The sequence below is a fragment of the Ictidomys tridecemlineatus genome, chromosome 7, assembly GCF_052094955.1.
Source record: "Ictidomys tridecemlineatus isolate mIctTri1 chromosome 7, mIctTri1.hap1, whole genome shotgun sequence".
Lineage (NCBI taxonomy): Eukaryota > Metazoa > Chordata > Mammalia > Rodentia > Sciuridae > Ictidomys > Ictidomys tridecemlineatus.
Genome location: NC_135483.1, coordinates 2,611,329 through 2,631,928, shown reverse-complemented (window position 1 = coordinate 2,631,928; position 20,600 = coordinate 2,611,329). Strand labels below are relative to the sequence as shown.

Genomic DNA, 20,600 nt, shown 5'->3' with positions numbered 1-20,600 from the left:
CACTCCGTCCCTCCCAGTCTCCTGTGACCCTTGCCCTTCCCTGTCTCAGGCAGCTTCCAGGCATGGCAAGGACAGAGCTGTGGCTCAGTCCAGGTCCCGTCCCTCCTGGCCTTCTCCACCACGCGGGGTGGCGCTGTCATGGCCACCCAAGCCCCTCCCCACTGCTCCTGGTGGCACGAGCTCCTGGGTGCAGGGTTCATCCCAGGTGCTTCCTTGGACGGGGCCTTGTGCCCTGTGCCCTGCAGGGAGGGAGTCACTCTCCCAGAAGATGGAGATCCAGCAGCACCCCACGTGCCCCCGGCGGCTGAGCTGACCTGGGGTTGCGGGGCATGGCTGACGGCATCCCACCAGCCATGATGCGGCTGCGTGGCTTTTCAGAGTGCTGCCTGTCCATGATCAGGGTGCAGTTTGGAGGACCCACAGAAGCCAGCCGCCAGCTCTGTGCTCACACCTGTCGGGCCAGCCTTATCTCTGGGAATCGCTCCTGCCCCACCCTGGCCAGGCCTGACCTCACCCTGAGGTCACAATGGCTCCAGTGTCCATGGCGTACTTCCCAGGGCCAGCCTGTTGAGGCAAGGCTGTTGAGGGTGGCAGGTGTGTGTGCACCGTGTGCTCACATCTGTGCGTGTCCTCGTGGACTTGTGCTCCCACCGAGGCCTTGGGCCTATTCCTTCCTTCTCTGGGTCTCAGTTGTCCCCTGTGAGAGTTGGGGATTCAGCTTGGCCATTTGTTTGCTGGACCTTGTGCCGATGGCAAGTCCAGGGATGGAGGGGTGACTTTGAGGCCTTGTTCTGAGAACTTGAGGCACTGGACTCTCCTCTGAGGTCCTCTCCCAGGACAGGGAGCAGACAGCCCGGCGCTCAGAGAGGGAGCAGGGCAGGACAGCTTCCTGGGATTAAGTCCAGCCACGCTCCACGGACCCTGTGACTTGGAGCCGGCCACTCAGCCTCTTTGCCCCTTGGTTTCCCATCTGCTGCAGGGGAGCAGAGCCGTCCATCTCCTGGACTGCATTGGAGTCGTGAGAAGCTCTGCATTGGTCTGCGCCTGGCAGGCTCGGGGACCTGAGGTTCTGGTACCAGCACCATGGACAAACCAGGTGGCCCATGCCCCAGCCCAAAGGCACCTCGGCCAAAGAAGACCAAGCGATGTCGCCGGCAGCCAACGGAGAAGGAGCCTGCGTGCCCGGCCTCAGGGAGCGCTGGACTCGGGAGCAGGAAGCGCCGTGTGCGGCCAAAAAATAGCCCGAGCAAGCCCAGAGCGCGCCAGCCTGGGAACCGTGGACTCCCATCCTCTCTGCCTCTGAGCACGGTGGGTGACTGTTAAAGTAAGTCCATTCACAGAGGAGGATCCTGGGCAGCTGAGCCTGCAGAGCTGCCGAGCAGTCATCTGGGGCCTGGCCAGCCCCGGTGCCTGCCTCAGCTCACACAGCCCTCCCCCCAGTGCCTCCACGTGGCCCCTGCTGGCCATGTTGTTTGGTGGCATGGGGCCGGCCGTGACAGGATGGCAAGACTGATACCTGGATCTTCAAGAGCAGCCGCGGAAACCTCAGCAGACACCGCCCGCCTCCTCCCTCCCTGCTCCTGGGCGCCATCTATGTGTTGAGGTCACTTGTGTCCATGGCATCTGTGGGGGCAGAGCACCATATTGTGGTGGCTTCCCCAGTGCTGTGTCCCATGGCGTCTCACAGAGACTTGAAACCAGCCAGGGTGGCACTGACACCACAGACTGGCAGAGCCAAGTCACAGGCGAGTAGGTGATAAACACGGCCAATGGGAATGTGGAATTGCAGCCAGGAGTGAGGCCTTGGGACTGGAAGCAAGGACCCTTGGGGCGGCCATGGCCTGCCTCAGGTGGAAGTGGGTACGAGGGAAGCCGAGCCCAAGAGGAACGAGTCTTGGAGCTTCTCAGGTCCTGCCTCAGGCCCTCCTAGACCCACTCACACCTGGACCGTGGAGGGCAGGTGAGGCCGCCTGTTTCCACAGGAGGCATGTTGCAGAGTAAGGAGATTTCCCCGCAAGTCACAGGCAGGTGAAATGCCAGCCGGCAGAAGGGCCACCAACCTCCCATATCTGGGGTGTCCTCAGGGAAGCAGAATGCAGGCGAGGACTTCTAGCATTGCACTGGGCTGCAGGGAGTGGACTTGAGCTGGCCAGGGACACAAGTCAGGAACACTGTCCATCTCCTCTTTGCCACCACATCTGAAAACGGATGTTGGCCACAGGGCCCTGGGTGGGCCAGCTGCGGGCCTGTCTTTCCATGAATCTCTTGGGCAGCAGTGAGCACCACCAACCTCCTCTGGACATATAGTCCCTGCCCAGTGGCCACTTTTCACATCAGCCTGAAGGCCAGATATGCTTGCTGTCCTGGGGTTAGGGTGAAGCTCAGGGGGGCCATAGCTGGCTGAGGTGACACAGCAGTCAGTGGGAGAAGCAGGGCTTAAGCTCCGGCCCCAAAGAAGTCTGAGGCGAGGATGAGGCCACTGGACCACGAGGCACCTTCTCCCAACGGTTCCGGCCAATGTGGTGGGGCAGAGCCCTTCCCACCCTGCAGCAGGGTCTCATCTGCTTCCCTGAGCAGCCAGCAGGTGGTGCTGTGGGGCCAGACAGGACTCCTGGTGGGAGGGCCCCAGCAGGGAGGAGGCAGGGGTCTAGGACCCAGCAGAGCCTGCTATCCAGCCCCAAGGTCCTGCAGCGACCTGCTCTCTCCCTCCAGCCAGGGACCAGTAGAGAGGCACCCTGGGTATGGGCACCTGGCATCCTGCTGCCTCAGGCTGGGCCTGGAGGTCGCGGACACTGGTCCCACTGCCACACCTTTGCACCAGCCAACCTTCAATAGCAGGTGGCCTGACGCAGGCCAGGGCAGCCCTCTTACCCTAGCCCCAGGCCCTCGCCAATCCTGGGGTCCCCAGGCTCAGGCAGCTGCTCTCCGGGCTTGTTTGGGCAGTGCCTTCTTCCTGGAACCTGTGCCTTCCTAAGGAAACTCCCTGGACTTTCCTGTTTGCCCCTAGAGACCCCAGCCCAGGCCACCTCCCCTTTGAAGCCACCCCAATGTCTCTGGGCCTCCATAGCATTTTTTCTTTTCTTTTTTTGCTATTGGGGATTGAACCCAGGGCACTTAACCACTGAGCCACATCCCCAGCCCTTTTTTGTATTTTATTTAGAGACTGGGTCTCACTGAGGTGCTTAGCGCCTCGATAAGTTGCTGAGGCTGGCTTTGAACTTGCCATCCCGCTGCCTCAGCCTCCTGAGCAGCTGGGATTACGGGTGGGTGCCACCACACCCGGCCACCACACATGCAGCTGTGCCGGGCCTGCCTGGAAGGTGGGACAGTGGAGGCTGTGGTATGGACTGCAGGTGGCATGAGGGGCATGGCATGCACCTGGGCCCTTCCTCCAGCTGGCTGCCACCCCAGCGCCTCCCTTCTCAGGGGCATAAGCATCCAGTGGACCAACCTACACCCTCCCCGAGCCTTCAAACCAACACGGGAAACTGTCAAACTCCCAGAGGAAAACGGGGGAAAGCTGCTGACATTGACCTTGGCCACCATGTTTTGGATGTGAAGCCCAAAGCACAGGCAGAAAAGGCAGGAATAGACCTGGAAGACGACACGGATCTAAAGTGCTCCTGCACCAAAGGAGACAGTGGACAAACGGCCGGGAGGAGGCGTGGGCAAGCCCTGCACCTGGAGAGGGGTCAGGGCCAGACAGGTCAGGAGCTGCAGCAGCCCACAGCGGGAACCACGCAGCCCAGCCACAAACAGGCAAAGGACTCAGACGCTTCTGCAAAGGAGAAAGGGGCTGATGGGTGCGGGGACAGGTGTCAGTGTTCACTGGGACCTGAGATGGAACCCCGAGGAACGTCAGCTCCCACCCCTGGATGGCCACCGCCAGAAAGCCAGACGAAGGGGCGAGGATGAAGGGAGCCTCGCACCTTGTTGGCGAGAATGTAAAATGGTGCAGCTGATACGGAAAACAGTGCGGAGGTTTCTCAAAAAATTAAAAATAGAAATGCCATCTGATGCAGCGATCTCACTTCTGGGTGTGCATCCGAAAGAACTGAAATCAGACTCTCCAGGAGCAGAGCGGCCACACTCTCTGCAGCGTGGACCCAGAGCCAGGAGTGGACGCGGCTTGGGCTCCCTCACTGGGGGAAGCACTAGGGAAGCGCCTTGGAGCACCCCCTGGTCCTAAAGCCAGGGACCACCCAGGCTGCCAGCATGTGGAACCTGGAGGACGTGCCAAGTGGGATGACTGGCTGCAGTGGACATATGGCCTGGCCCACTCGATGGCCAGTCTAAAGCCAGCTGACTTCTGGAAGCGGCGTGTGCAGTGGCAGATGCCCAGCTGGGGTGGGCAGTGCGTGTTTCAGGATGCGTCGGTCCTGGGAATGGGCGGCCCGACACTGCTCTGCCTGTGCACTGGGCACCTGAGAGCAGCTCTCCACAAACAAACCCAAAACAACGACCGACCATGGACATCCCCAGCCTGGCCTTCAGCCTGGCCTGCGCTGGCAGCCCTTGGCCCCCTGGGGCTCTAGGCCTCCTGCTGTCTCTGCTGAGGCCCTGACAGGGCCCAGGCCCCACTATGGCTCCAGCACTTCCTGGCTGAGTGTTTCCTGTCCTGTCTCAGCCTCCCTGTCCTCTCGTGCTGGCGGGGACAGAGACCTGTGGGGGTGGGCGAGGCGGAGGTGGCCAGGAAGCCAGTCCTCAGGGCTGGAAGTGCTTCTGACCAGGTGGATTCCAGCTGTGTCCACTGTCTCATTCCTTCTCCAAGGTACCTTTATTTTCTTGCTAACCTCTGGTAGGTGGTTTTCAGTCCCATTTTACAGAGGGGGAAACAGAGGCTCAGGGAGGTGAGGTGGGTGCCCAGCCCCAGTGAGCAAGGGTCCACCCAGAGCCCCAGCCTCTGCTGGGTCTCCTTTCCTGTGCCCGACTGGCTGATGGAAGTGGGAGGTGGGCTGGGCTTGTCTGGAGAGGGATTTCAGCCTCTCATGGTGGCTGAGTGGACCCCGATCAGGAGGCTGGCCCAGAGGAGGTGGTGAAGGCCTTCCTGAGGGGCCCCCCAGGGTGAGTAGATGGGCAGCTGCAGGGTCCTCACATGGCACCATGGCCTCCCTCTCCACCCGGGGCTGGCCTGAGCCAAGGAACCTCAGCCAAGGGTGCTGCAGCGGGTCACATGGGTCAGCCCTTGGCTACAGGGCCCCAGACCAGAGATGGGGCTGTGGGGGCTGGTGCACGTGGGAGCCCATGGGAGCACAGCAGACCAGACCCAGGGAGGGAGCTCATGGGAAGGCCAGCCAGGCCCTCGGAGCAGCCAGGGTTCTGTGGGGCGCAGTGAGAGCAGGGACCCAAGGGTGAGGGTGCGCCTGTCTCGCAGGGGAGGCTGCTCACAGAGGTGTGGAGATGCGGTAGTGCAGAGCCCTGGGTGGGGCGGGCCCTCTTCTCCCACCACTCACCCTTGCCCCCTGCAGCTCTGCGTATGAGGCAGCACCGTGGGAGCCCAGTCTTGCTCACGGAATGGTCTGAGGCTGGCTCCCAGGGCACAGCTAAGAGCACCAACTCACCTCTGCTGGGCTTTCTGGCAGCCTGTGTGCATGGGAGCAGTGCCCCTCGAGGAGGGGTCTTGGGGTCAGGGAGGCCCTCCCGCTGAGCACTCAGGCGGACAACTTTAAGGTCCTTAGGCAGCACCCCAGGGCTGTGGTGAGCGCCAAGCCCAGCAGGCACCCTCACGGCTTAGAATTCTCCCTTCTGTCTCACGTCCCTGCTACCCTACCAGTCCTCTTTGGGGGAACCCAAACCCCATGGGCTGAGGCCAGGGGCCTCATCTCCCCAATCATGGGCACTGTTAGAGTTTCTGAAGCTGGCAGCTGCTGGCTGGGCTTCCTGGGTCCTGGGACACTCATGGATGGGCACTTTGGGGCAGGCTAATCATGGCTAGAGCAGGCCTTGGCTGCCCTGGGGACCTGCACAGGATGGAAATGTGCAGCCAGGCCCACGTGGACAAGGAAGGAAGGGCCTGGGGCCACCCGCCTAGGAGGGCCTGTGGGGCCAGCCCGGAGGCCTCTGAGGCCAGGTGGGTCTTGATGGCCCCAGAGCAGGTGGCCTGACCAGGCGCTTACTCTGCAGGGTGTGGTGAGCAGAAATGAGCATGAGCATAGGCCTGAGAGGAGCCCTGCAGAGGGCAGGGAGGGCGGGGCTGCCCAGAGAGAGGTCAGTGCCCCCGAGGCCACGACGCCCTTTGACCCCGTTGGCCCACCTTCGGGTGGGGCCCCTTTAAATGGAAGGTTCTCTCCTCCTAGAAGCCCCCTCCCAGTTTCCTGGGCAGCCAGATAAACAGAAGCCTCCCCCCTGCTGCTGACATGGCTTCCCCCTGCTCTGGGGACCTCAGCCCCACAGGCCTGCCCATTCCCCCTGTCGCCACTCCAGGTGAGATACTCGGGGGAGGGTGGAGGATGGGGACCGGGACAGTGGCACCTGGGGTCTGGGGTCATGGGAGAAAAAAGCAGCATCTCGCCTCCCCTCCAGCAGGGGGTCTCTGCCAAGTCACAAAGGACGGTGCAGCAGGACCTGGCCAGGGCGGGGCACCAACCCAGCCCCCTCAGGTGGTCCTCCATCTCCCCAGAGCCCACTCCCCCACCCAGCAGTGCTCCCAGGGGAGGGGGCTGCTCCTCTCCGGCCCTTGAAGCCCTGGCCTGCGGAGCCAGGTTCTCCCCACTCCCCCTGCCTGAGGCCCTCTGGAATCAGGCCCTAGCTACAGGGAGGGGTGGCCGGCCACCCTCCAGGCCGCTGCTCACTGGCCCTGCCTCTCTCGTGGCACTGTGGATTTCTTCCCTTCCGCTGGCTGGTTCAGGGCCTGGCTGTGTCTCCGGAGGATCTTGTGGCCCCCACCTCGACCTGGTCAAGCCTCACCTGCACCAGGCTGCACTCCTCCCTGTCCAGCCCCTGCCCCTAGAGGCGCTCCGGCTGCCTTGCAGGAGAGGGCCCTGGGCTTCCACCCTCTTTCCCGCCCCCGCTGGCTCACCTGCTCTCCCCGCACACCTCCCTCTCCAGGAGCACTCTCCTCTTCCTGAACCTGTCTGGCACACCCCCAAGGCCCGCCCATCCTCGCTTGTGCCCACACAGCTGGCAGAGCGGGGTTCTCACCTTCTGTTCTTGATGGCCAGCCTGCGGGGTGCCTCTGCCAGGCCGGCTCCCTGCCTGTCCTTGTCTGCCCAGCCTCCCTCTCCTAGCAACAGCCTGGCACCTTCTCTCTGAGCCCCTCCTCAGCACAGCTGCTGGCCGCCATCCTGTCTCCCTGAGAAACTGGAGCCATCAGAGGAAGACTCAGGCTCCCACCCGGGTGCCCTGGCTCTGCCCTCCCTGCCTGCTCCCTGCAAGGCCAACATCCCGAGGCCCCCACTCCCTCCCTGCTCCTGCCTTGGGCGGCCTGTCCTCTCCACTCGGCTCCTATCAACATGAAAGCCCGCTGCTATGCCTCCTCGCTCTTGACCCGACTGCGTTCTTAGCAGCTGCCCTATTTCTCTGCTCCCCATTTATAGCAAAACTCCTTGAAAAGGTTGCCATCCCTGCTGCCTCCAGATCTCCCCCATTTGCTCTTGAACCCACTGTAATCAGGCTTCAATTTCCAGCACTTCCTTAACGCAGCTCGGTCAAGGTCACTCACGGCCTCCCACTGCTCAATCTGAGGTCAGTTCTCAGGCCTCGTTTGACGTCACCCATTGGCAGCACATGATTCAGCCCCCTCTGGCCTCCAGAACCCCATGCCCTGGCACCACTGCCCCTCCAAGTCCCCTTCTGGCTCCTGTCCCTGACCTGGGAAGGACAGAGGGCCCAGGCTCTTGTCCGCTCACCCACTTGGTGATCTCACCCACTTCCATGACTGCAAATGCCATCTCTCAGGGTTTATCTCCAGCCTGGAGCCTCAGAGACCCCGCTGCCCTGTTGAGAGCCACAGCCAAAGGGGCCCCAGCAAACTTCCAGCTGCCAGCAAGCTTCAGACTGCCCCAGCAACATCTAGCTGATTGGCTCCTCTGCGGTGATGTTCATTGGGCTGTTTCCCTGCCCTTCAGACTGCCAGCTGTGAGCCAATCATCAGCTGCCCCAGCAACATCTAGCTGATTGGCTCCTCCACGGAGCTGCTCATTGGGTGACTTCTTTGGCTCTGCCCACGCAACCCAGCCAATCAGCCTCAAGAGGAGGAGGATTGTGGGAGGTTGAGAGGCTGGTGTGGGGGAGAGAGGCTTGTGGAAGCCGGTGGTGGCAGTTGGGCTCTGAGGGTTTTTCCCTGGAGCTGTTTTGTTTGGCGTTTGTAGTTCTAAAAATAAAGTTAGTTTCTTTTTGACAAGTGGCTCCTGATTTGTGCCAAGCCAGACTTCGGCATTGCTTGTTCTGTATTCCCAAAAACTCTGGTAGCTGTTTGAATAAGCCTATCTACAAATTCAGCGTAAGGTTCATTAGCTCCTTGTATTATCTTAGATAATTGACCTTGTAAACCTCCAGGTTCTTGTAAAGACTTCCATGCCCTAACTGCATCTACAGCAATTTGTAAATATACACCAGGATCATATGCAAGTTGTTGCTGCCGATCCTCATAAGGTCCCTTTCCTAACAACATATCTAGATTTCTCTGAGGATAACCAGCTGCTGCATTTCGACTAGCCGTCTCCTTGCAAAATTCCTCATTGGCAACCTTCCATAACAGGTATTGTCCTCCATTTAGCACAGCTTTACACAAACTAGCCCAATCTGCTGGCGTCATGCTTAAGTTGGTAATGGATTCGACCAAGCTTACAGTGAAGGGTGCTTGAGGACCATAGGTTGCTACAGCCTCTTTTAGCTCCTTCACTGATTTGAAATTTAAACCCTGGTAAGTTCGCTGCCCTCCTACCTCAAATACAGGGCATACTTGAGATCCTGTCTCAGGATCCAAACTATCAACTGCGGGGGTTGGGAGTCTCTTAGCATATGGAGGTGGTGCTGTTGATTGGACACTTATGCCCTCTGGTGATAGAGTGCTGTTAGTAGCAGTCTCCTGTAGAGGTGGCGCTGTTGGTTGAACACTTATGCTCTCTAATAAAAGGGTCTTATTAGCAGTCTCCTGTTTTAAATTTTCCCCTGATAGATTTTTCTGCTCTAAACTTTCTTCCTCTGTCTCACTATCTCGAAAGACCTTCTCTTTCACTTGAATCTTTTCCTCTTTCTGACTAACTTGAGAGACTTCCTCTTCTACTTGAATCAATATGTCTTCTTCTTCCTCTACCTCTGTCTGAACTGAAGGCTTTGGACTAAGCAAACTAGATACCAACGTCCACAATGACAATGTGCCAACTGGCAGAGTCCCTGGGTTGTTCTTTTCTATTCTTTTTAAATCTTCACCATGATGGTTCCATTGTGATATATCTAACAGCTCCTCCTTAAAAAGCCATGGGCTATATTCTTGTATTACATCAACGTATGCCTTGACTGCTCTTGATTTTACTGGGAAGCTTCCTTCCTCTAACAATTTACTTAACACTCTTTCGGTTTGTTTTTTACTAATTGCTGATCCCGTATTTCTACTATAATACAACCCAACAAGATGACGCCAAACAAAACCGAGACAGAATCCAATAAAAAGGGAACCACACAAAATCATTATAACAGCCTTTCTATCCTCCTGACATATGCATCCGTCCTTTCTCCCTATCTGTTCCTCAAACGCAAATAGTTTTTCCTCAGATGTGAGTGGTTTTTCTTCCCTCTTACTCATCTCCAGGGACAGGAAAGTTAAAACAAAAACGAAGCAAAACAAAAGAGGAGACTTAGAATGGCTCCCCATCCTCTCGCCCTGCCCTCAGGGGCGAGCAGTTTACTTACCCTCAGTTGCTCCCCGTGCGAGCCACCAAATGCCGAAGTCTGGCTTGGCACAAATCAGGAGCCACTTGTCAAAAAGAAACTAACTTTATTTTTAGAACTACAAACGCCAAACAAAACAGCTCCAGGGAAAAACCCTCAGAGCCCAACTGCCACCACCGGCTTCCACAAGCCTCTCTCCCCCACACCAGCCTCTCAACCTCCCACAATCCTCCTCCTCTTGAGGCTGATTGGCTGGGTTGCGTGGGCAGAGCCAAAGAAGTCACCCAATGAGCAGCTCCGTGGAGGAGCCAATCAGCTAGATGTTGCTGGGGCAGCTGATGATTGGCTCACAGCTGGCAGTCTGAAGGGCAGGGAAACAGCCCAATGAACATCACCGCAGAGGAGCCAATCAGCTAGATGTTGCTGGGGCAGTCTGAAGCTTGCTGGCAGCTGGAAGTTTGCTGGGGCCCCTTTGGCTGTGGCTCTCAACACTGCCCCTCTTCCCCTGCCCATCTAAGGGCACCAACCCATCCAAGTCTAAACTTGACTCCCTGCCCGCCGCCCCCCCCCATCCCCATCTTAGTAAACGGTGCCTCCTGCCTCCAGGCTGAGGCTCTCAGAGTCCTCCTCTTGATACTCCCCCTGCCCCATATTCCCACACCCGCAGGTCCAGCTGGTTCTAGCTTCAAGATAATTCAGAATCTAGGCACTCTCAGTCCACCCTCCCCAGCCCTCTCACCTGGCCTAGTGTCCTGCCTCTGCCATCCTGACCCCTCCACCCACTGCAAGACAACCCAGACCCACCGTGAAATGCAGGCCCTCCCCTTGTGCCCCAGGGCTGTGATGAGGGGGCACAGGCCCTTCTCCCCTCGTTGGGGCCCCATCCACCTGGCCCTTCTCCAAAGCCTTTCCCAACCACAGCCCAGAGCAACACCCACAGCCCCTCCTCCGGCTTCCCCCTCCACTGGCAGTCCAGGTCAGTGGCCCCCAGCCCTGGGCCTCCAACCACTTTGCCAGAAGCCTGCAGAGAGGAGGTGCCAGGTGGACAGGACAGCTACAGCTTGGCCCTGAGGGGTGGAGCTCCGGGCATGGCCCTGCAGGCGCTGTCCGTGGTGCTGAGAGGCAGACCCTGAGCCTTGGGCTGGCAGGGTTCTGGGTGGTCCTTCCCCTGCTCCTGCTGGAGGGTCCTGGCACAGTCCCATGATGCTGTCCCAGCTGCTGACTCAGGAATGTGTCTTCTGGTGCTGGACAGGTTGGCCAATGCCATCTCATTCACAAGGCAGCAGGATAGGTGTGGTGGTCACCCTCTTCTAGGAGGGAGACAGGCCCCCAGAAGGCTGTGCAGGCTCTCAAGGGCAGAAAGGAGGACACCTGAGTGTTGCTGTGGCTGCAGCTGGGGCCTAGAGTGGTATCTGGCACACAGTAGGTGCTCAACAGAATCTGTGTGCGGGAGGCCTGGGGGTCCAGATTGGAGCCACACAGGGCTTCATCCATCCATCCCCCAGGCTGCCTGTCCCAGGAGTGGCCTGGTCTTTGTCCTGAGTCTAGCTCAGGGCCACTGATGTCCTCCCCACTGGACTTTGTGTTCTAGGAGGACCCAGGGCTGCTTGGCCACTTCAGTGTCCCCAGAGCAAAGCACATTTCATGAGTAGACAACTGAGAGAAAGATGAAGGGGTCTCTCCTGTGCTGGGCCCAGCAGCTCCCACAGCATGTGGACCATGGGCAGTGACCTGGGTTGCCTTCTGGAGACCATGAGTGGGCTTCCAGGGTGGTGACCACCAAAACCCCTCAAGTGCCATGTGCACGCACACATTACTCTCTGAGAGTGGGTCCTGGGGTTCTTAGATCTCCTGGGATCCACCTGACTCACAAAAAGTCACAGAGATCTAGACCTGCTCCTGGGACCTTCCAACCTGTCCCAAGAGGTCCCAGGGTCAGGTGTGTCAAGGCTGAGAAGCAGGCTGTCAGGCAGGCTCCTCCCACCTCCCTCTCCAGTCCTGGATTGGGTACCCACTTCCTCCTCACCTGGTTTGCCATGACCTCCAGGCAGGGCCCTTACAGTCCACTCTGTATTCAAAGCAGCCAGGGCAAACTTTCAACTGAGTGACCACTTCCTGCTGCCCCAAATGCCACGCCTGCAGGTGAACCCAATATCCTGAGCCTGTTTGGAATCCCTGCATGGTCAGGCTGGCCAAACTAGCCGCCTTCCCATCCGGAACCTTCTGTACAAAAAACAGTGGCAGAGACTCTTCCACGCCCACAGCACCCTCCTGCCCTTCACGGTTCGCTGGCGCTGTTAGCTGGGCCCACTGCATGGCCTTCACCTTGTCCAGCCACAAGGTCTGCCTGTCCACCTCACGGGTGGCTCCTTCCCAGCTTCTCCCGCCTCTGCGCCTGGCCTCCTGCAGCTCCGCCCACTGCGCCGCGGTCACTGCCCCGGCCTGGCCTGCGGGCTGGGGGCGAGCTCCCGACCCGCCAGCGCTCACTGTCTCCGCTCCGCAGGTCCCTCCGCGCCGCCGGAGTCCCGCTTCCCGGACATCTACGGCGGGGACGCGCAGCTCTGGGAGGCGCACTTCCGCGGCATCGGGCGCGCCTACCGCGCGCTGGGCAAGGAGGACGACTTCGCCATCCGCGTGCTCACCGAGGACTTCACGCTGCCCTTCCCGTTCGCCTGGCCGCCGGGGCCCGACCCCGCTCGCGGGCCTCTCTTCTACGACCCCCAGGACCGCGCGGGCTTCGACTTCCTGCTGCGGGGTCCCGGCGCGCCGCCGCCCGCGCTGCTGCGGCCCCTCCACGCCACCGCGCAGGCGGCCGCGCGCAAGCGGCGCCTGGAGCAGCTGGCGCTCAGCTACGCCAGCGCCGGCGCCGGTCAGCCGTCCGGCCTCGTGCTGCTGGCCCCGGGCCCCGCCGCCTTCCCGCCCGAGGCCGGCCGTCCCGGCTGGGCGAGCCCCCGCGGCCCACGGGAGTGAATAAAGTGCGCTTCTCCCACCAGCCCCGAGTGCTCTCCGTGCACCCCTGGGCAGGCGCCATCCCAGCTGCGCCCGGGAGGCGGGTGGGGCCGGCGCGAGCGGACTGCATCCTAGCTGTGGCTAGGCCTGGCCAGGCCAGCGAGTGGTCTGCGGTGGGACCGGAAACCCAAGTGGCTCTCAAACGCCGGGAGAGTGAAAGAGCCCAGTGGCAATGGTCCCTGAGGCAGGCTGGTCCACAGGGAGTGACCGGAGGAGGACGCTGATGAGGGGCGTGGGGGCCAGCCCCAGTGCCCACCCCCAGTGCCCACCTCTGGGATCTAGAGCAGTACTGTTGTGGGTAGATGTTAGGCAGCTTTCCGGTTTCCATGACAGCGCTTGGGGATGGGGTGGGGGGATGTGGCAAGGAGGATGCTTCCACTTGGCCCTTTCTAGGCTGGTCCCCGGCTACCCTGCCCTGCTCTGGAGAGAGGGTCCCTCCTTGTCCATCAGAGAGCATTCACAGAGCCTGGAATGGCACAGATGGCCAGGTCACCATCCTGGGTGCTTTTCCCTCTGTGGGTGACAAGTACCAGGCAGGGGCCTGTCTCTACTCTGGGCAGGTTGGAGGCAGGAACTGATGACCCTGTCTGAAGCTTCCTCCTCTGACCTGCAGGACAAGGAGCAGGAAGGCTTTTAGGGAAGGACCAATCTCCTTACTGGTTGGGGAGTGTGGATTCCAGGTGTGGGGGTGAGTCCAGGGCTGGAGGCAAGTGGAATTGGAGCTGTTTCTTTTCTTTCTTGGAATCCAGGAGTTACAGTTATTTATAGCTTCCTAGTGGTGGTGAGAAAAGATTTTTCCAAACCGTTGCTTGGTTTTGCTGGAGAACTAGTTTGAGAGGGAATGCTCATCTCTGCAGGAGGAGGCCTGGGGCTGTGGAAGAGAAGTCTCCTGCTTCTTCCTCCTCTGCTGTCAGGGCCTCAACAGAGACCCCAGCCCCTGCTCTGGGCTCCTTCCACCTGTGGGCTCCTCTCTTCGATTCTGTAGGGATGCCCAAACAGTTCCCTTGTAATGGTGTCCATGCACTTGATTCCCATGGGGCAGCGGCAAGCATGACATCATGCACCACAGGCTCTGTGCTATGAGACCCCTGGGCTCTGCAGCAGCAGCCCCCAGAGTTGGATTTCAGTGCAATTGGTTTATTTGGGAGGTCTTCCTTAGAAACAGGCAGGATAGTGAGACAGCAGGGGAGGAGCAGGTTACCTGTGGGCCGGACAGCCAGCAGCCAGCCCCACTGGGGAGGGGAGAGGTGGCCTCAGAACCAGACTTCCTAGGACAGGAAGCACGCATATAATCACTAATGCCTGCCACCAAGGGGCGGGCCTCCCAGGGACTACAGCTCTTCTGCGGGGCCGGCTTGCCTGGAGGGGATTGGGGATCGAGCCCCCACTTCCCTAAAGACAGCAGCTGTGTGAGTGGACACTTAGAAACAACCATTTGATAGAGCGATTTTGTGACTAAAGAGTGTAATAGCAAAAATTTGGGGTTTGCATTTTGTGTTTTCTTCATTTTTTTTCCTCCTAGAAATTTATTCTTAAAGTTGTTCACAAAGGCATGGGTCTGTGACAGGTTGGAAACAAAACCCTTGGTCCTTTACAACCACTGGTACGAGAAGCATCTGTGGAGGCCACCAAGACTCTGAGTATCAGATAGAAAACTAAATAGAAGGAGATGTAGTACATGCTGTGAGGAAAGGGACAGGCGCAGAGCCTGTTTCACAGGACCTGTTGGAGAAGGTGGCCTTTAGCTGGGAATGGGGATAAGGACATGCATTCACATGGACTAAGAGGAGGGTGCTCCAGGCAGAGGGGTAGCATGGACAAAGTCTGGGTCATCAAGGGCTTCAAGGATCAAAGGACCTGAGCCAGGGGTATGGGGCCCAGAGCAGATTGAGCAAGTGTATTATTAGATGCTCCCCCTGGTTTCAAGCATGAGGGGGACTGGATGAGTCAGGAAACTGGAATGTCTAGAAATGATATGAGCTTCAGGGAAAGTTTGATCCAGGGGTTCCAGGTTGTCACGGAGGCCCTGCCTTCCACCAGTCAGTGTTGTTGTGGCAGTCAGTCTGATGGCTTCCTTCGCAGTGGCAATGTGGCTGGTGCACTTCCCACCTTTACCGTCTCCCCTGGCCTCCGAGAAGGACAGAGTCCCTGGTTTCCATGAGCCGTCTCAGAAGGAGCAGCCACACATTCTGCCAGCCCAGGAGCCCCCTGCTTGACTGGTCACATGCCTATCCTTGACCTGACCACCGTGGCCCGAGGAGCAGCCTGCAGTGCCGGGTGTAGACCTGTGTGGCCTGAGCCACCCCTGTGGCAAGGGCAGGAGGACCTCGGATGGATTGTGACAGTAAGGCCCAGAACACTGTGTGGCCACAAAGCGGGAGGATGGAAGCCGGCCGTGTCTGCACAGTCCAGAGGTTGGGCAGCGTGGCCCCGGGGTGGACCTCTGTGACATCGCCTTAGACAGCGCTCCCCAGGAGCAGCGAGGTCCGAGGTGGTCACAGGATGGGGTCTCGGACTTTGCGTGAGCACAGTCCAGTGTCTGTGCTGGGCGGGGTCTGGTGCTGAGGTGTTGTGTTCAGAGACGACCCCCCAGCCTCTCAGAGCTCTCCAGTGCGGGGTGGGCGGGCTTTGAGACGGCACCCTCTCACTGCGCCTTGGACAAGGGCCTGGGCCGCACTCCTGGGCGTTCCCCCTGCTCTCCTCACACCGAGAGCCAGGAGCCCATGTTTCCCTTTCTGCTGTGGTTGCTGGGATGCTCACCGTGCGTTTTCTCAGCTCCTCTGTCACCGCTCTGGGGTACCCACCCTACCCCAGTGCTGGTGCTTCGTGCAGCTGCCTGGCTTTCAGGCCTCTTGCTGTCTGTCCGTGAGCAGAGGAATAAGACTTCACATCAGTTTTCCATGTTGGAGGGACCTTCCTTGTCAGCCCCTGGCTCTGGGAGGTGACCCTGCACCCTACCCTCCTCCCACTGGCTAGCCAGAGGACCTGCCATCCTTTCCCACCAAGCCTGCGCTCCAGGCTGGAATAGTGTGGCTACTGCCCCCGGGCCTGGCTGTGACCTTGGGTCCTGGAGTCTGAGGTGGGCAAATGGCTGTGGCCCAGATTTGGGAGGACAATAGAACTGGGCTGGGCACTGGGTCCTCCACCCACTGACTCCATGACCCTCAGCCTCCATGGCTTCTTTAGGCCTCCAGAGTCCTAGAGAAAAACTGCAGAGCCCCTCTGGGCTCCTGGGGTTGTGGGGGACGTGGGTGAGGCCCCTGGGCCTGCTGGGACAGTGAGCCCAGCAGGTAGAGGCAACAGTCTCCTCCCCTGCCCACTCTGCCTCCCCGGCAGGCTGGTCTAGCTCTTCCTGGAGCTCCGAGCCACTGGCTTCTCCCCAACCCCTGATGTCCCTGGGCTCGGATCGAGGGCTCTGGCGTGAGCGCGTGCTGCTCCTCCTGTTAGCTGTGAGCCTGGGACAAGCCTCTGGGCCCCTCTGAGGAGTGGTCTGCACTTGGCAAGACTGCTGGGGTGACGGGCTGGACACCTGCCACTCTGGGCTTTGTCAACAGTGGCCATTGCTAGCCCCCTTGTCTCTGCTTGGGCTGACCGCCCTCCTCTATTCAGAGAGAGGAGCCACCTTGCAGTGTCCTGTTCTTCCTCCTGGGCTACCTGCCCTTCCCTGGCTGAGCCTCAGAAGACCCAGCTTCACCATGTCTCATCCCTGAAGAGCAGCAGTGCTGCAGGAGCCACATGGGACTGCATGCAGCAGGTGCTCAACTATTGCTTCTTGAATGTGCCCTGTGACTGGGCATATCACCTTGCAGAGTGGAGGGCTGGGGAACCCCCAGCAGAGCTGGAGGGCAGGAGCTGGGTGTGGATGCAGAAGCTGAGCTGGTTCTTTCCGACTGTGTAGCTGCCCCAGGTGACTTCACATCTTTGGTATTCAAAGGAGACAGATCCCCCCTTTGATTCCTGAGCTGCTGGGAACAGGGTTCAGGGACCCCCCCTTCAGTTTCCTCGGGATGAACTCCGAGGAGCGATGAGGATGTTTAATTAATTGCAATTACAATCTTCAAAGGAAGCCCAGAGTTGAAAGTTGTTCCTAATTACTGTGTTATGATGTTGATCGGCTCCCCAAATTGATTGTGTTAGACTTTCCGATGGAGGATTAATTGAGTTGCTGGGAGGACGTACTTGATGTCCCTCCCCCACCTCCAGATAAAAGCTGTTCATCTTCGGGCCAGCTGCAGGGCCGGAACGAGGGCAGGGACTGGACACCAGCCACACAGCTGCTGGACCAAGACCTTCATGCCAAGGTTGAGGCCCAGGTGCTGGTCAGGTGTGGTTGGCCAGATGGGCTCTGGGCAGTGCACAGAGCAGTCGCCAGGTTCTGCTCCCCCTTCTGGGGCTCCGCAGGCGGGGCCACCCCTCCCCACCCCTGAGGTTGGGTGGGGTCAGTAGTGAGATGTGGGTATGGATGATACCTGTCGCTTCTGGGCCAAAGCCTGGTGGCCACATGGAGTCCCCTGTCCCTCTGCCGGGTTGGCCCAGGAAGGGGCCTACGGCACGAGTGAGCAGTTAGCCCCTGAGCTTTGGGGGTTCTCCCTCTGCACGTGACCAGCCTCTTCTGACTGAGGCAGGCCCCAGCAGCTTGGGCTGCTGTGAAGTGGGGCCCTAGACATGTGGGGCTCTGGTCCTTGTGGGAAACGAGCAAGAGGTCAGCAGGTGCCCCAGAGCACTGGCCAGCTTGGGCCCTTCTGGCAGGTCACTTCCTTTCTCCGTGCCTCAGTTTTCTCATTTGTAAAGCAGGGGCTGTGAGCCTATGGAGCGGGCAGGGTGGGCCACAGGGAGGAGGAATCGGTGTGGCTCCCCCGACCCTGGGCCTGCCTGGGGGAAGTCTCCCTCTGGAGAGTCCCTGAGCCCTCCTGCCCTTTGGGGTGCAGGCCTGGGAGCCTGGTCCAGGGTCAGGCCTCTTGGCAGGCTCCGGAGGGGGTCTGAGCAGAGCCTCAGAGGAAGGAGGGCTGGGGACACCCGTGGCAGGGGACTCCAGGTGGCAGGGAGCAGCAAAGGCAGGTGTGAATGGAGCCAAGTCCGGAGCCACGGTGTGCCACTGCCCCTGACCTGGGGTGGCCCTTAACGCACTAGATGCCCTTCCAAGGGGCAAAGGAGCAGTGGCCCTCAGAAACGCTGTGTCTTCAGCAGGTAGCACAGGTACGCAGGCGGTGTCCATGGGAAGAAAATTTCATTGGGGACCAAATACGGGGAAAATGTCTCCAAGCCTGCTTAGGCAGAGAGGAGGTGGCCGAGCCAGGCCGAGAGTGCTGGTTCAGAGGATGGACTGCTACCCTGGCTGGACGCAGAGCCAGGGGCCGGGCTGATGCAGTATCCAGGTGGGCCCGCTGGGGATGTGTGGGGCGCAGGGATGGTGTAGAGACGGTGGAGAAGGCCAGGACTCGGGGGCTGTGGGGAGCTGGAGCCAGGGGGTTTCCAGAGGAAGGGAGGGGTCAGGGCGCTTAAGGCTGGCCAGCGCTGAGGGGAGGCCGGTCCTGGGCACTGTTGGAGGGCTCAGTGAGGACGGAGGGCTCCTGTGCTGGTGGCCACGGCGCTGGGTGGCCGCAGGACAGGTGCCCTTGGAGCCCCTGGTCTAGGCAGGCCTAGCCCCTTCAGGCCCCCACGGCTGGGCTGTGGCTGGGGTGGGGAGAGCTCCCTGGTCCTTTGGTCACCGGGCACTAATGAGCCCTGAATGAACCTGGTATCCCACCTCCTCAGTGCTCCCGGCCTGGAGAGGAACGGGAACCTGGGGACAGATAGGGGCCCGAGAGCCGAGACGTGGCTTATTTCAGGCCGTGCAGATTCTGCCCAGATGGGGACGCAGGCAGGCTCAGTCTCCTAAAGGCCCTCCTAGAGTCGGCGAATCGAGCCCCAGGGTGGCTGTGGGGCAAGCTGCAGCCCCAGACCCAGTGGGTCCCACCGCCTGGCCACTTCCTAGTTGAGGGCAGTTTCTGGTACTGATCTAGGCCCCTGCTGAGGGCGCCCTGCCTGGCCATGCTCCCAGTCTCCCATCTGGGACTGCGGTAGCAGGGCCCTCGAAGGACCCTCTGTGGGTCACGGATGCCCTTGTCTGGGCTCGGCCCTGAGGCTGGCCAGGCCTCCCAGCTGCCGAGGGCGTGGGCCTCCTGCCTGTTCCGTGGGCCAGTGTGTGTGCCGGCCAGGAGCCATCCCCGGGGGCGCAGCCCTCTGACCCCGGCCCTGCCATCGTTGTTAGCCCAGTCCCAGGCCGAAAGCCCTGGAAAAGGCCCCACTAAACCCACCGCGCGTTCTGCCACAGCCATGAGTGTGCGACGTGGCCCGCGCCTCGCGGCCCCTCCGCCCCTGCTGCAGACTTCCACATTAATCACGGCTAATTGCTAGCGGAGCTGTTTATGTCAAGAGCCATTATTCCTGGGAATAAAGAGAAATAAAAGACGGTTTCCTTTGAGGAAGCCCGAGTGGCCCGAGGAGGAGCAACGCCGGCCCCGCGGGGTCCGCCGGCTACTCCAGGAAGCGGATGACAGATGGGCGGCCCCTGGCCTCTGCCGAGTATTCAGGGAAATGAGCACATCCATCACGTCCCGTCTCCCTGCAGTTGTTGTGAGTTTCCTTGAAACCACGAGAGTTTTTCATCTTTCCTTTTTTTGGCAACAACAGCCGGGAGTCAGTTGACACTTTCTAAGCGCTGCCACTTACTGCTGGGGAAGAGGCCGGGAGGGGACCCTGGGACCCCTCAAGCCAGGGCGGGCTCCGGGCTCAGCGTCTCCAGGCTGGGGGCCCTGGGCGGGCTTTCAGGTGGTCTGTGGGGAGTGCGGAGCTGTCTGGGGAGGCGAGGCTGGGGTTCTGCGGGTGGGTGTTACCCTGTGGGCTCTGGGGCTGGCTCCCGGACAGGACCCAGAGGACAGGTGGCCGGGAGGTCGAGGGTTTCTGCAAGCCGTGAGGTTTAGCACGTTCCCTTTCATTCATCCAGCTGTGAACTGGCATTTTGGACGTTGTCTCTGGCAATCAGGGTGTCGCCCTGACGTCTGCCAACACTGAGGCCACACAGGAGAGGGAAAGAGGGACATGAGAACAATGGCGTGCAGTGCCCAGCACCCTGTGCGCACACGTGTGCACGTGTCTGTGTGTGTCATGCACACGCAGGCCGGGGCATGTGTACCGGCATGGGCATGAGTATGCTCGTGGTTTTGCTGCTGTGCACACACAGGGGCGTGTGCTAGTGCACATGGGGGCACACGTGTGTGTGCGCCCATGGGTGCCTGGGCCACTTTCTCTGTACGTAAATGACAGTTTTAGAAGCTCCACGGAGCGGGGCCACCTCTGCCTCCCCGGCTCTGTCATTTCATGCCCATTTTACTGAGGAGGACGCTGAGGCTGAGGCTGGCAGGACGCTGAGCCTGCCCAAGGTTCCAACGTGAACTAGTCCCACTGGGTTGTGGCCTGGGCTTTCTGACCCAAGTCCTGCTGCTCTGAGGCCCCCTGTGCTCCTGCCAGCTCTCCCTGAGAGTCTCCCCAGCCTCCTCCTGCCCCGACTGTGACTCCCATCGTCCCCCTCGGGGGAGAGGGCAGACAGGCCCTGCCGTGTGCCAGTGCTGCTGGGTGGAAGGGGCTGCCTCCAGGGAGGTGTGGAGAAGGGTCCCAAGGTGACTTCTCAGCTTGGCTGGACACGAGCCCTGAGGGGGATGTCGCCATGGGTGTGGGAGGGCCCTGGAGTGGTGGGAGTCTGTGGGGAGTGGACGGGGGCG

The 20,600-nt window shown here is 60.1% G+C and overlaps 2 protein-coding genes across 3 annotated transcripts in view; one reads left to right on the top strand and one right to left on the bottom strand.

The window, feature by feature from the left end:
* LOC101965287 (maestro heat-like repeat family member 5) overlaps nt 1-7,930 on the bottom strand; it is a 66,800-nt gene extending 58,870 nt beyond the window's left edge. The window contains exon 1 of the mRNA XM_078016617.1: nt 315-7,930. Within this exon, the coding sequence (XP_077872743.1) occupies nt 315-394 (80 nt within the window). The 5' untranslated portion in view covers nt 395-7,930. The remainder of the gene's footprint in view (nt 1-314) is intronic.
* On the top strand, nt 6,157-12,823 carry C7H8orf90 (chromosome 7 C8orf90 homolog). Of its 2 annotated transcripts, none has more exons than XM_078016618.1 (2): nt 6,157-6,423; nt 12,335-12,823. In XM_078016618.1, the coding sequence occupies exons 1-2, from the start codon at nt 6,357-6,359 to the stop codon at nt 12,799-12,801; spliced, it is 534 nt and encodes a 177-aa protein (XP_077872744.1). In that variant the 5' UTR covers nt 6,157-6,356; the 3' UTR covers nt 12,802-12,823. The 2 variants fall into 2 exon arrangements, 1 of the variants encoding a protein (XP_077872744.1); XR_013423738.1 differs by lacking the exon at nt 6,157-6,423 and adding an exon at nt 11,658-12,172 and having other exon boundaries at nt 12,335-12,456.
* Nucleotides 12,824-20,600: the final 7,777 nt, after the last annotated feature.